Source organism: Uloborus diversus, chromosome 1 (genome assembly GCF_026930045.1).
Source record: "Uloborus diversus isolate 005 chromosome 1, Udiv.v.3.1, whole genome shotgun sequence".
Lineage (NCBI taxonomy): Eukaryota > Metazoa > Arthropoda > Arachnida > Araneae > Uloboridae > Uloborus > Uloborus diversus.
This window is the reverse complement of record NC_072731.1, coordinates 57660284-57675552: the sequence shown is the minus strand read 5'-3', so window position 1 is coordinate 57675552 and position 15269 is coordinate 57660284. Positions and strand designations below refer to the sequence as shown.

Genomic DNA, 15269 nt, shown 5'->3' with positions numbered 1-15269 from the left:
TCAGTTGATTTTTTCTTTTTAAATCCTTGATTTAAATCATGATTTAAAAAAGAATGAATTTTTAAGTTCAAAAGAATGAATTTAATGGGCAAAGTTTAAAGTATTTTTCAAAGGGAAAAAACAATAAACAAGCAAATATTAATTATAAACGACCTTACCAAAAGAAAATGGAATATTTCATATAGTTATTAAATAAAGTAAATTGAAATCAAAGAAATAAAAAAATCATGACCTCAATAAAATTGAAAAGAAAAATTGCAAAGGATATATGAACTAAGATGTTTGAAGTTATGAGGGATTCACCTGTTAGGAGTTAAGCTATTAAAATATTCATCTAAAAAGGAGCTTGTCATACAACCCTCATCAACATTCAGTAAGTCAAAAGAGTGTTAAAAAATAAAAAATGCATATTAATAGGACAAGAATTCGGGGGGGGGGAGAGTCTTCTTTTCAGTCCTTGGTGAATTGCATTACAGATTTAAAAGTCAGGATGCAGGTTTTTTCAACTATAAAATCATTAAATTTAACTCCTGAATAGAGACATTTTCATGAAAAATAAAAATTATTGTGGTTATCCCTTAGTCTACTTCATCTCTCTAACAATTCTGTGGTTGAAGGAGTAAAACATCTAAATTAACATGAAGCATTCTTTATACGATATAGATAATTAAAACAAGGAAATATCTATACATTGTAAGCAATTATTTTCTCTTATTTATATTTTTAGTTTTATGTATTTTTCAACTTAAACCAAAAAAAAGAACCTTGAACAATTTAATTTGTTAGTATTAATCATACTTAATTAATCTTAAACTAAAAAAATACTGTTAAAATAAAAACATTCCGATTTAAATAAAAAAAATTCAATATTTTTATTTTAAAAAAATTGATTTTTATCAACCCTAGACGTATGACCTCCCGCACTGTGGGTGCCCAGATCCGGTGAAGGTAGACCTGTTGATTTACATTTATTTGATGGTAAGGGAGTGATGAATTTTAACAAAATGGCCACTGTTGTTATCTGAACTGAGATTAGGCTTTGTGGGCATTAACTGTGCCTAAATACTTATAAATCAATGATAATAAGCCATTTTTATTATTTATTGGTATTCAGTAGGGGCTGATGAGGTAAAAAAAACTTTCAATTCACTTTCTGTCAAAGATTTCCCTCTGAGAATAATAACTAAAATCATCTTTTTTTTTTTTTTTTTTTTTTTTTTTTTTTTTGTGCAATGTGCTGTGAATGGCTACCAAAATATTCTAATTCCATCAACTAGCTCCATGTGTCCTCTAGTAACAGTTAGAAGAATTTTGATAGGTCAGTGTGAGAAAGACATAAGAATGTGAGGGCAATATTCAATAATGATATTAAAGTTAATGTTTTTAAGAATAAAGTATAAGAACATCATATTCAGGGGTCTGTCCAGGATTTTTCACAGGGTCCGTTTTTTGTGAAAAATCAAATAATTTTGTGAAAAATGAATTAATTTTGTGAAAAATCAAAAAATTTCGCAAAAAAAATTTATTTTTTTGTTAAAACGAAATTTTAGAATTTAGAGATGGCACAAACCGCATCAATTAAACCTAAAGTTGAGTGTTTTCCTCTTCTATGTCGAAAAAATCATTCTGGATTTTTTTCTGATATTTGGCGGGGGAGAGGGGGGGGGGGGCATCGCTCTTTCAAGTATCAATATTTATCTACCATTCTACATTATGTTAAATTATACTAGATATATTTCTGTACAGTACTTAAAATAATGGTAACAAAAATATAAATAAATAAAATAAAATTCAGAATAGGGTTCAGCATTCAACTTTTTGACCCAAAACACTCTTAAAAAGCACAGAATTTCGTTTAAAACTTATAAATTCCGTGATTTTAACAAAAATAAAAAGATATTTCAATTGTTTACCTCCTAACAAAGCGTAATAATCATCAAAAATTTGAAAAATCGGATTCCCATAGCGGATGCAAAGAGATCGCAATTCTCAAAGTGAAGGCATCAAAAGTATAAAAACGGCTAGTAAAAGAAATATTTTTGATAAAATTATTTTAAAATTGCATTTTAGAGTCCTATGATAAACATATCATTAATATCTGTGGACACAGTTGACCCAAAAAATAAATAAAATAAACCATCTATTCAGCATTTCAATTTTTGAATCATAACAGAAAATGGAATTTTGCTTTAAAAACTTGAAATGAGAGTTCTAACAGAAATAAAGAGACTTTTCATTTATTTGAATCCTAATAAAGCGAAGTTAGCTTGAAAAAAGAACAAAATATGATTCTCATATCAGATGTTAAAAGATTGCATTTTTAAAATGTAGACATCTAAAGAAAAAAAAAACGGTAATTAAAAGAGTTTATTTAAAGTTAATCATCCTTGTTAGCATCGAAAAATCAGAACCCATATAATTTTCTCCCAAAATAACAATTAAAAATCGCACCGCACCCACGCACCCACCGTGAAAACGCAAATATTGACAAGCTGGCAAAATGATGAGAATATTTTCTAAGCAAGTCATTATAAAGGTTCAACGCCAGACGCTAAGTGGTGATAATTTTGAAGTTGGTAACCCTATCTGAAGCGATCATATTTTTTCCTCACCCTTACTATCCCTTTGCAGTTCTAAGTTCATTTCGCAGATACATATTATTATTGTTTATTAAAACATGAGCGGAGAAAAGTGCTTACCAATGCCTTTTCAGAAAAGTTTACAACACCGCTGCTAATTAGCTGTGATAAAACAAACAACCATTATATTTATTTGGCAGTAGCAATTATTTATCGCTTGCAGGAGCATCCCAAGAGTGCCGATTTTTTAATATTTTTTTTCCCAAAATTAGATGATTTTGTATAAGCTGATCCCTCTAATTTGACTTAAAAAAAGGTTCCAAAAATTATCGGTTTATACACAGAGATATGCATTATTTTGCTTTCAGATTTGCTCTTTCAATAAACAATTTGTGACAGATCCGATCTTGTTTATCAGAATTTTGTGAAGGGTCCGTTTTGTTTGATCGGGATTTTGTGAAAGGCCCGTTTTGTTTGATCGGATTTTTGTGAAGGGTCCGTTAACGGACCCAAATATCCTCTGACCAGACCCCTGATATTATAGTTCCTATTTGAACATAAAATCAAATTACAGTCAACTCTCGATAACTTGAAGGAAACCGGTAACATGGAACTGGTTAAAACGTTTAAGTTATTGGTAGTTCGTGTTATGGGAAGTTTCCACAACAGTCTCAAGAGTTTGGGACCCAATGAGAACTTTAAGATAAAGGAATGTTCAAGTAACAAGCTTCGAGTTATTGAGGTCAAATTTTATTAAAAAATAACTACATTCATTTTTTTAATATTGTAAAAAATTAATTTTAAAAGTTGAAATATTGTACGGGGACAGCATGAGGGAGTAATAAATGATCAACTTGAATTAATGTATTAATTAATTTATAAATATCTAAATTATAAAAACTACCAAAATACCCATCATATCAGGTCTCCATATTAAATTTATTTTAAAAACAATGATAAATTAATGAGATGTAGGCTTGGGACAATAATTTGGCCTATTTGGAGAGAATCATCCAAATATGAAAGAGCGATTGTTAGGAATTTTACATCTTATTCAAATTTATTTTCAGGATACTCATCAGCATATTTTTTGCCTTGTGCCTTTTCTGTGTGCATGCACAGGATATCGTCCCAGAACCTAAGACTGCTGAGCTACATCAGAATAAGCCAAGAGCACTACGTTTTTACTCTAAGCAATCGGATCAACACCCAAAAGAGACTGGAGTAGGTCTACATCGTCACTTGGAAAATGCATTAAGAGGCGGTTCTATCGGAATTGATTTTGACATCAACCCATTAAAACAATTAAAATACCTCTTCCAAAACAGGTTCAAGAAATTTAATATTGATTGGAGCTCTTTGATTCAGCCAAAGAAAAAACAGTCTCATTCCGACTTTGTAACAGTGAAACCAAACGATGGAAACGAAAGGGAAGAAAGTGGAAATTACTGGGAGTATGTAAGAGATAAACAAAACACACAAAAAGACTTTTTTAATGGAAATCGTTTTGATCCATGAATAAAATTTGATTCTGAAGTAAAAATTATTAAATATTACTTTTGTCTTTGATTAAAATACTCTAATCACTGAATGCAGCATATTGTTTAACATTTTTCTTCTTCTTTTTTGAATGAATGAAAACAGTGTTGCAGGTCATAGAGAAGATATGCAATTCTTTGGGAATTTTTTAGGTACTCCAAGCAAGGAAATCTGTCCTTGCAGAGTTTATTTGCTCTTGATGGGACACACTATAACTTTGGTTCAATAACTTTATAAAAATACAAAGAAAGTGCCATCGATTACATTAAATTTTTTTATTATTATTACTTTCCCTTAAAATATTTAAATAATATATGGTTTTCAAAAAATAGTACATGATCTTATTATATTAGGCAGATCAAATAAGAAGCTCTGTATGCAATGGCTAGAAGATAATTTATTTACCTTAAGATACAAAAGCAGTAATTGGGTAACTAAAAAAAAAATGAGTCATACAACAAGCATAAGTACTCTCTTATGAAAATTCCACTCGTAATTTTATGAGTACAAAAGCATTTAAAAGGGCACAAACAAAGCAATTTAATGATGATATTACTTTTAAAATTGTTTAGGTATTTTAGATCAAACACCTTTTGAGCTTTGTGTTTTAATACCCAAATTATTATTATTTTTAAATTCCATATTTTTTCGAATCATTCATAAACAGTTTTCAACATTTTCCTCCTGCAAAAAAATTGACTATTTTGTATGTTATGCCTAACAATATTCAAAATAAATACACAATAAAATAAATTTGGGGTGGTGAAGGTAAGGTAAAATATTTTATAGGCAAAGGTAATACACCCGAACCAACCTGTTTTTGTGCGGTGGATAGGGACAAAAAAAAACGCTTGGAACTTAACAAGTTGCTATAAAAAGTTGTTTTTGCAATGCAGTTAAAAAATGATTTCTTTTTATGCAGTGGGTAAGATCGCATAAAAAAAGGCTCACGTAGAAAATAACCCAAAAACTTACAAAATAACTAGGAATTGCTTCTTTAAACGAAATCAAAGTAAACCAAGTGATGATGTCCAAATAGTCAGACAAAATTTCTTTAATAAGGAAAGTTTCAGGAGGTCACAGTGACCTCCTTTGGGGTACCCCTGCTGTCACTTGAAGATACTACCTCACAACTTGTTTTATAAATAATTTTGTCAATTGAGTGCCAATCTGATTGAAATTTTCATATTACCGTCTCAGAGCAACAGTAAGACATCTAATCCCAGAAATAACACTAAGATATCCTACTGTTGCTCTGAGGTAACAATATACCGCCAAAAAAAAAGACCGCACAAAAACAGGTTTGAGTGTACACTAAATTGAAATGCTGTGTAATATGTTCCTAAAAACAATATTATTAGGTATGGTTATTGTTACCTAATATACAAGTTGTCTAGTTTTTCAAACATATCTTTGAAATGTTTACTACTTTCAAGTGGCGCGTCTGTTTTCGAAAACTCTTGCAGAAGGTAATAATAGATAGCACTTCGCTTCCTTAGCAGTAAACAATTTGATTCTTGAGCAAATTGAAGAATTTGTCCTAAAAGTAGTTGCATTTCTTGAGGTCGTTCCAAAAACAATTTTACAGAAGCTTTCATCAATGCTATCATAAGACTTTCACTTTCAATACAATCCATATCATTCACAAATTGTTCAATAATGTACGGTGCATTAGCAATTTCACTTCCGTAGTCTTTAATAATTTTTAGAAGAGAGTGTTTACCTTTGAAAGAAAGAACATCATTTGAGTACTTTGATAGTAATGGCAATAGCATTTCTTTGAACTCTACAACCTCATTGAGATTTACAGAAGATAAAGCATTTAAAATTTCTTCACTCAGGATCGAATCTTGAATGTCCAACAGTTGAACAAAAGTGTTCATCAAAGCCTGTGGAATAACACGTAACTGTAACTGTACAAGTGCTATGAAGCTCTGAACGGCTTGAACAGAAACTTCTTCAACATTGTTCGTGCAATGCATCAGTAATTCTTCAGCTATATCACAAGAGTTAGAATCATTTGCAAAATGTACAATTATTCGTAGTTTTTTAATCTTCACGTTTGGTGTATCACAGAAGCAACACAGAAACAGAGAATAAAATGAAGAAAATGATTCTTTATGATCAGGCAAATATTTCTCAATGATTTCTAAAACCTCACCCAACATTTCCGAGCTAGAATGATTAATAAGTAATTTCAATTGAGGTGTTATCTGTTTAATAATATCTTTGGAAAACTTCTCATTCAGTTGACTAACATAGTAAAGTGCGAGATCAGCAGCCAATAAAAAAATAATGGGCTTAGACTCCAAAAGGCTCTGATCAAGAGCATTCAGAAATAACAAAAGTTCTTCATTATCTTTTGGAACATATTTTTTTAAGACAATACAAACAGCAGAAAAATTCCAATCGTGAAAATCGGATATCCTGGCTACCAAATAACGGGCCAGTTTAGAATTGATAACAATACCTCCTTCCGAACGTAATATTTCGTTCAATGATGTTAGACTGCAACAGACCACACTAGGTTCTGGATCCCGAATCATTTCATACAGTTTATCGATAGTATTTTGATTGGAGTCAAGATTGCTTTCATTCAATACTAATGAACAAGAAGTTGCAGCAGCACAGCGAACGTACGAACTGGAGTCGCATAAAGCACTGGGTAGCAGCTGGTATGCAAGATCATGCAAGCAGGGTATACGGCATGTGGTTTTTATAACTAGCTTTCGAACAAATGGATTAGGATCTTCAAAATCTTTGAAAAAGCAATTTGTGGCTAACATACTTAAATTGGATATTTTTGATGAATATCTGAAAATGTAAAGAGTTATAAATTTTAAAAAAATGGAGAAACATTTAAAAAACATTAAATAGCAAAATTGTTCATTATGATGCAAAAATCTGAAAAAAATTATTGGCACAGAAAAGAAATATAACACTGAAGACTTAAAAACCATTAATTAAATTCAAAATCCATTAAAGCAGAAAAGGGAAATCGGTAATGCACTGATGAATCCATGTGCTCTCAAGATTTGAAAAAAAGGCTTTTTCCAAGTATTTTTTAAATGCTTTTTCTCATTTAATAAAGATGAAACAAGCACTTTCAAATATCAGAAAAAGATTCAGTACAGTCTCGAAAATTCCGAGTTAATTGGGGCTCATGTCACCTCGGATTACAGAAAACTCGGATTATCGGGAAAATTCTTCCAGGTTGAAAATTGGCACTATTTGAACGACATAGGAGGGACACCTTTTACTTCATCATGCAAAGAAAAAGGAGTATTTTCTTCACACAAAACTTACAATTCAAATTTCAACATAAATTTACGCTTTTATTGCTTCTAAACGAATTATGATTTTAGCTTTTCACAATATCAGTGCGTATTTATGTGCACAGTTTTAAGCAACCAAAACATGCATTTTGACTGCACCAGATACCATTTCGACGAGTTTTCTGTGCCTATCAGATTGCATATGATATCAGATGGTCAATCCTACAGGTTCAACGGATGGGTGCGCTCGACCATTTTCAAATTTTTTTAAAACTTATATCCCTAAAAGCTTCATATGAAAGATGTTTAAAACCACTTTTATTTTTTCTCTAAACTGGACCTTCGTTTTTTAGAAGTCATCATAAGTGATTTTCATAATCAAAAATGGGACTTTTATACCTCTGCATTTTGGCCAAAATCTTTTTGAATTACATTTATGGCAGTTAATTTTAGGCTTTGATGTTAAAGTGCGTAAGATAATAGTTTTACGTGCTGAGTTACGTGGCTGTAACTTAATAATTAAAATAAGGGCAACAGGTTCAAGTTGAAGGGCAAATGTAAAAATTTTGCTCATTTCAAAGGGCGATAACTTGCGTAGGGGACGGAAATACAAGATGAAATATGGCAAAAACTAATCACTGGAACCCCGTTAATAAGAATATATAACTGTTGCTGTGTGTTAGTTTATCCTTTATAGATTACAGCCCCTCAAAAATGGGGAAATTGACAAAAATGACATTTTTAGACCCCTGTAAACCAAAAGGGGATGGAAACAAAAATAAAATTTCTTGGCCAATTGAATGTCCCATTCAAGTAGTATACATGTTATATATATTGTTTTGTGTATTTGGTTTGTAAAAAAGATACAGGTCTTTGAAATTGAGTAATTTTGCTAGTCAATTCACACACTAAAACAGAAATCAAAAGTGTGAAAATTTCATTTCACCTTCTTAAATTACATATATTGTGCCCTACATAATATATTGTACTGAAAAAACATATTGTAAGTGCAAAAATAATTATTTTAGAACTTAGAAATATATGAACATGAATGAGTAGTTCATACTTGATTGATAGTGTAAGTAGTTAATTTATAGACTATACTGTTTATCTAAACACACACATTTTCAATACATATATATATATATATATACAAACATATGATCTGTACATTAACTTATCTAAATTGCTTTAAACATATGCAAAAACATTTATGTATACAAAGTTTAAATTTAAAAAAGTGCGTTTTTTATTTCTTGTTTGAGTGTAGTTTTGAGAAAATGAACTCACCTAGTAGCCCTTTAATTGTAATGGTGGCTCAAGTATATGGTGTTTTGGAATGCTTTATCAAGGCACATTTATAATTGGATACTTTGAAACTGTACCAGGACCAAGAAAATGACAGGGGTTCTAAATTTAGTGATCAACACAAACTGTTTAATAACCTTTTTCACAATAACGGGTATTTTCTTTTAACAGGCTTTTTAGTAACATACTATACTTCATACCTATTGCTGGTGGACAATAGTTTTACTGTGATAATATTTAAATAGAGTATCATAAAGCAGCGATTAGATGCTGTATTGGGAATTTTATTTGCAGAGTCAAACCATTCTTGCAGCATTTTTTCTGCCAATTTAATATACCGAGTGCTCACAAGGATACAAGCAATGTTTAGTAGCAAAAAGGCAGAGGGTATAAGGCAAGCTAGTCTCAGTAACATCAGTTCTTTTTCGGTTCCTCTGATTTCGTTACATTGTCCATTACCATGTGATACTGCATAGAAATGCCATTCATCTCTCAAGTTGATATATGTTTTGTAATTACATAAGTTAACAAAGTTCTATTTTTGTAGTGAATTTGAGTAAAGTATTTCAGTACGCCACATATTGTGTCACCACCAGAACTATACTGCCGTACTAAGCACAGATGTGGTATCTGCAGTAGAGCTCAAAATGAGAAATTGATGATTAAAGTTTTACAACTGGTTTCTTTGATTTATGACATAATTAAATGCTCAACTTGCGGTAGTTGTTTCGTAAATAACTTATCTAAAAACCGTAAGAGAGTATTTTTGTAAAAATCTTAATTTAAAATAAATAAATGTAGTTACGACAAATTTTCTTTTCAAAACCTTTTTATATACTAAGCTATTTTCACCGTAAGTGACAACTGCTAGGCATTTTTAGGGGTATCTGCACAGATACGACAAAAATAGCTTAATAAAACGTGCTCAATGTATCATTAAATGATACTGAAAACATCTGCTTTCTTTGGACTTAGCTGTTTTGCTTTATTTTGTTAATACAATTCTAACAGAATCTACCTTCTGAAAGATACCATTTTCAAAACTCCGGACAATTAAAACTGTAATCCATAACAATTTTCTGTTTTTTATATTCAAAGAATGTGTTTTTTTTAATACTGTTTTATTTTCTAGATACATTTTTACCGAACATGAAGATAATTTTGGCAGCAGACAATACTTAAATAAAAATATTACTGGCCGTAGAACGAAATGCGTTTTTTTTGCATGAAAGAATTAGATATGAATATTTTACATGTATTTCATTTTTAGAATTTGCATTTTAAATAACCATTTAAATAGAAAAAGCTGAATATTTACTTTAACAATTATGAAAAATTGTATTAGTTTTTATTATCAACCTGTATCAAATATTCAACGTAATCTAATTTTAACATTCTGTGTTACAATAAAGTGCTACATTATTAAATATGCTACTTTACTAAAGTATAAAAGTCGTATCTACAAATTACTAAGGAAAAAAGTGGTAACTGCGCAGATACCACTTTAAAGGCTTAGTGTTTGTCACTTACGTTCAAATTGCCTTAGCAAACTAAGCAAATTTGCAGTTACGACTTTTTTCGTAACGCTTTTTCTAATATTTCCCGTTCACAAATCGAGAAAAAACTTGAGATTCAGGTAAATTAAATTATTAACGACCACCTGGTGACAACAACTCAATTTTGATAAAATGTGCAGATACCACATCTGTGCTTAGCACGGCAGTATAGTACTATAGTGTGAGTTCATTTTCTTAAAACTACACTCAAGCAAGAATTGAAAAATGCCCTTTTTCTTCTTTCAACTATGTAGATAATGTTTTTGCATATGTTTAGGCAAGTTACATAAGTTAATGTACAGAGAGTATGTTTGTATGTATTGAAGATGTGTAGATTATCAGTATAGTATATAAATTAACTTTAAGTGGTCAATGAAGTATGAACTACTCATTCATGTCCAAATATTTCTAAGTTATCAAGTTAAAATATTATTTTTATACTTACAATATGTTTTTCCAGCACAATATATTATGTAGGGCACAATATACCTAATTTAAGAAGGTGAAATGAAATGATCTTTTGATGACCTCTAAAAAATCAAAGGTCCAGTTTAGAAAAAAATACAACAGTGGTTTTAAACATCTTTCACGTGCAGCTTTTAGGGATATGAGTTTCAAAAAAATAAAAAACGGTTGAGGCACACATTTGTTGAACCTATACGGATTGACTCATAACACAAAAACGGTTAGTTGTGAAAAATTTCCTTTTTAAAACTCATGTGGCGTCGAGTTGTGCACCTACTTTCTTATTGCAATCAGATACTCCAAAAGGGATGTTAACACGTTCTTTGTCAAGAGAGAATGTCAATTTTGGGTATCAAGTTATTATCTCCTAGGCATCTTTGAATACATATCTTGTAGTCGTAATACATATCTTTTAGTCAAATATTTCGTGTATCTTTGGGAGTTGTTGAAACAAACTTCTCAATGTCTTTTCCTTATTTCCTGTTGAAAGTTAATTAGTTTTACAGAAGCAAAATTTCTATTTAATGAAAATATTTTTTGAGGGATTAAAAAATTCAATTAAAAATTTGAATGAAGCACCTCGAATTAAACGGAACCTCAAACTTTCGAGACTCGGATTTTTGAGACTCTACTGTACAAGCAAAGTGAACAGTTCTCCAACTGTTATTGGCATATCATAGCAAAACTCTAAATTAATATTGTTTTTACAAATTCCATAACTTTTTATTAAACATCACAAGTAACTAAACATCATAAATTATTTGGAAATAAATATGCAGTAGATGCCCTGCATCTGGAACACCTGGCTCCAGGCTAAAGGAAAATGAGATTTTTTTCCTTCAACTTGTCGAGTAGTTGATCTGAAATCTTTAAGTATACCAGCAACATGTCTATATAGCAGTTTTAAGGAGCAATTGGCATTTATAACTACAAGTTGCTTTACTTCTCATAACAACACTAAAGAAAATGAAAGCATTCATACATTTTCTGCCGCCCCCCCCCCCCTCCAAACCTTCTTAAAGGCAAAATTTTTCCATTTAGTGGTGGGGAATCTAGACATGGTGCTATAGGGCTGCACCCTACCCTGAAACCAAAGTATACCAGGATTTAAATTACCTGTTTTAAATTACACCCATTTGGTTTACAAAAGTACAATTTATCGCTACAATTTCACTATATTTATTGTTACTATAAAGCTATGATTTGCCAGTTTAGTCTTTTGATGTTTGTTGCAGAAACACTTAATAGCAAACAGAATTTAATTCCATGCTCCCTTAAAATGTCACTTAGATTTTGTTTTAAGCACTTGATACATGACCTTTGTTCACTCTAAAACACTTCTGTGACAATAAAAAAATGGTCAAAAAATCATCCCTAATCCCCAGAACTTGCACCAAATCCTGAAATCACTAGTTCATTGTTTGAAAAAAATGATTTATGAAAATAGTGGTTTCTCTTCTGCTCAGGCTCCTTCCTCATTTTGAATTTTTTTTGCGGGGAGGGGGGGGGGAGGCTGCATCATCAATGTAACAGCAAAAATCACATCCACTTACATATAATTGCTTTGATTTCCATGAGTCAGGGAGGGAGCAATTGACCCCTTCCCCAAACCCCCTAAATGATGGGATTGCTTCTGCTGCCCAATGATGAATGAAAGATTTTATTCCTTCTATTATATTCTGATTATTTGCTGAGATGTTATCAGTTAGCAATATGGAACATTTCCACATCTCCAAACCCTGCAGCAAGCATAACAATGTTACAGATGTACTACATAATTTCATATTGCAACGATTGCAGATGTTTAAAAATAAACTTAATTCTCATTTTAAGGGCTAAGCAAAATACATATATACAGTTTAACAAAACAAAAGGGAAAGTGAAAATGATTTTCTTATGAATTTCTTTATTTATTTGCAATGCATGACAATACTACTAATTAAGGTTCTTTCTCTATGCTTAATTTTTGTTGCTGATTTTATAATTGATGACAAAAGTTAGAGGAGAAAAAAGTTTTTTAAGACTGTGTGTGTGTACTACTTGCTAATAGCTGCTTTTCCAAACTTGAGTATCCAATTAAAGTGTCATGACCTGAGCAGTCGCGACTTCTTTATTTGCACATGAACATGTGAATTCTCAAGAAAAACAGATATATAAATAAATTTCTTGAAGAATTGAAATGAAACATAATTAAATACACTTCAAGATTTTCTTTCATTTCCAAGACAAATCCCACCGACATATGCTAATGCATAGCTATTATAAAGATAATTGTTAAAAGCACTTGGTATTTATTTGATTACTAGAAAATCACCCGACAAGTTATGACTGGTGAAAATTTGAGTAATTCGTTTGGGTAATTCATTATTCATTTCTGGCAATATCAGTGAGGTCATTACCCTTTACATTAACCCTTTTTGTGCCAAAAAATTGGCAAAAGTTGAAATCTTTTTGTAAAAATATATACAAAATTCAATAAACATTCTCAATTGTAAAGTAATTCATGTTTATAAATAAAATCATTGCTGGTGATGTCAGAGCGTTACTAGATCAGTGATATCAGATACTATATGCAAGCAAAAAAACGTGGTTGAAAGCTAGCTTAGGGGAACAGAAGCAGACAAAGAGATAGAGGGGAGGGGAATGGAGCAACGGATATTATTTCATGTGCACAATCTTAGTGTTCTCCTAAGAAAACAGGATCATATATTTGGCTCTTAATCTAATTCTTTTGAAATTTTGCTCCCTATGAAATATTGCAGAACCGCCAGAATTCATGATAAATGAATTTGATTGATACATTTTAAGAGTTATGTTACCTCCCTTTTTCAATGCCCCAATTTTGTGCATAAATGATGTTAAAGCATCTTTTTTAAGAAACACTACTGATAAATAGCAAGAAAAAGATGCATTTAATATCAATGAAAATGTAATTGCATTGCTTACTTAAGAAAAAAAATTGCAAGTTACATCGTGTCTGCACATTTACTGCTCCGATATAAATGACCAGTGACTAAACCAGAACATTAAAATTTAAAAAAAAATCAGCCACTAAACAATCATTCTGAAAACAAATGGTAGTTCAGTACATTAAGTACTTTGTATGAGTATTTTGAAATCATCAATAAAAATTTGAAAGAAAAACAACTACAACAGGAGAGACTGATGAAGTCACTAGATGATGTTTTTGGGACTTGAAATTAAAAGGAAAATAAACTAGAAATTGAAGGGCGGAAATCCATCTGATTTTCTCTAACAGGATGGAATCCCGTTTTCAGTATGGAAAAGTGGCATTCATTTACATAATTAAATAAGCATTACATACCTTATAAGATAATCACAGACAATTCTCTTGAAAGGCGGATAAGGCAAAGCTAAAAGTTTTATCATCTTACTGGCCAAGGGTGATAAATCCAAGCCCCTGTGCATCAAACCAAGTATCTAAAATGTAAGAAATTTAAAATATTTAAAAAAGTATCATCTCCATTTTTCAGTAATTATTAATTTTTGTTAGATCAAAAAAGCTCTGTTTAGATTAAGCTGCTTTAATTATGAAAGCAGAAATTAATTTTTGTTAAAAAGACAGTTTGAAACCAATTCACACTGAATTTGCATTACTTTTATGCTTGAAAGCTAAATATTTCAAGGAAAGGCATTCCCCCATACTGCAGCACTGGTCTACATCCAAACATGCTTTCAAGTTTTTAATTTGATCTTGTAACTATCATTTCACAGCAAGACTATAACTTTCATTTAAAAAACATTCATATTGTGTTTTAAACATTACTCACTCATTTCGTTGAATACTGAGTGACATTTTTGTTGTTCATGCGACAAAGCTCAAAAATATACATATAAGAACCTCCTCAGGGAAGAAAAACTCACCCAATAAAACAAACAAAATATATTCCATAAATAATTTAATCAAGTGAGATTTTTTTTTTCAAAAATACAATTAATGAATAAAATAACAAAATTATTTTTAAATATTTCAAAAATAGCGAAGGAACAAAAAAGCATTAAAACTATTTACACAAAAGTAAAATAATTGAAAAAAAAAAAAACAACTGTCAAATATAATAAAAAGCCAAGTCACCACACCAAAATTAAGTTGATTTTTAGACTTATTCTAAATATTCTATGTTACTGAAATGATGTCTGTTAAAACAACAACTAATAACATATCACTGAAAGTATTGCAGTGAGGGAAAAGTAATATTATTTTTCTATTCAAATTCCTCAAATTCTTGAATTGAAACATGTCATTAATAGCGATTGTTAATGATATAAAAAAAGTTGAACAACGTAAAATTCCTGCCAAAAAACCTGTTGCATGTGCATTCTCGATAACCCAGCGTTTTCCTAAACTTGGTCTCTTTTCGGTCCATATTAGGCTGAGTTTTCGGGACTTTACTGTATTAAAATTGCATAAATAAAAATTGCAGGCATGTGTTTCGAGATTACGAGAAACCACTTCCTTTTTTTGCAAACATTTTTGGTTTTAATGAAAAGACTGATTGTTACTTGCGTGATTTCAAAGTTGTAAT

The 15269-nt window shown here is 30.7% G+C and overlaps 2 protein-coding genes across 5 annotated transcripts in view; one reads left to right on the top strand and one right to left on the bottom strand.

The window, feature by feature from the left end:
* LOC129229864 (uncharacterized) overlaps positions 1-4148 on the top strand; it is a 116665-nt gene extending 112517 nt beyond the window's left edge. For both annotated transcript variants that reach the window (XR_008581121.1, XM_054864243.1), the window contains one exon: positions 3650-4148. Coding sequence is in view for 1 of the 2 variants with exons in the window: in XM_054864243.1 (XP_054720218.1) it covers positions 3650-4097 (448 nt within the window). In the remaining variant the exon portion in view is untranslated. The remainder of the gene's footprint in view (positions 1-3649) is intronic.
* LOC129229839 (AP-4 complex subunit beta-1-like) overlaps positions 1-15269 on the bottom strand; it is a 151105-nt gene that overhangs the window by 124170 nt on the left and 11666 nt on the right. For 2 of the 3 annotated variants that reach the window (XM_054864225.1, XM_054864218.1), the window contains exons 4-5: positions 14048-14163; positions 4482-6932 (exon numbers count right to left, since the gene is read on the bottom strand). In XM_054864225.1, the coding sequence (XP_054720200.1) occupies positions 5492-6932; positions 14048-14163 (1557 nt within the window). In that variant the 3' untranslated portion in view covers positions 4482-5491. Of the gene's footprint in view, positions 1-4481; positions 6933-14047; positions 14164-15269 lie in introns of those variants that run through there. The other variant, XM_054864232.1, reaches the window with a different exon arrangement.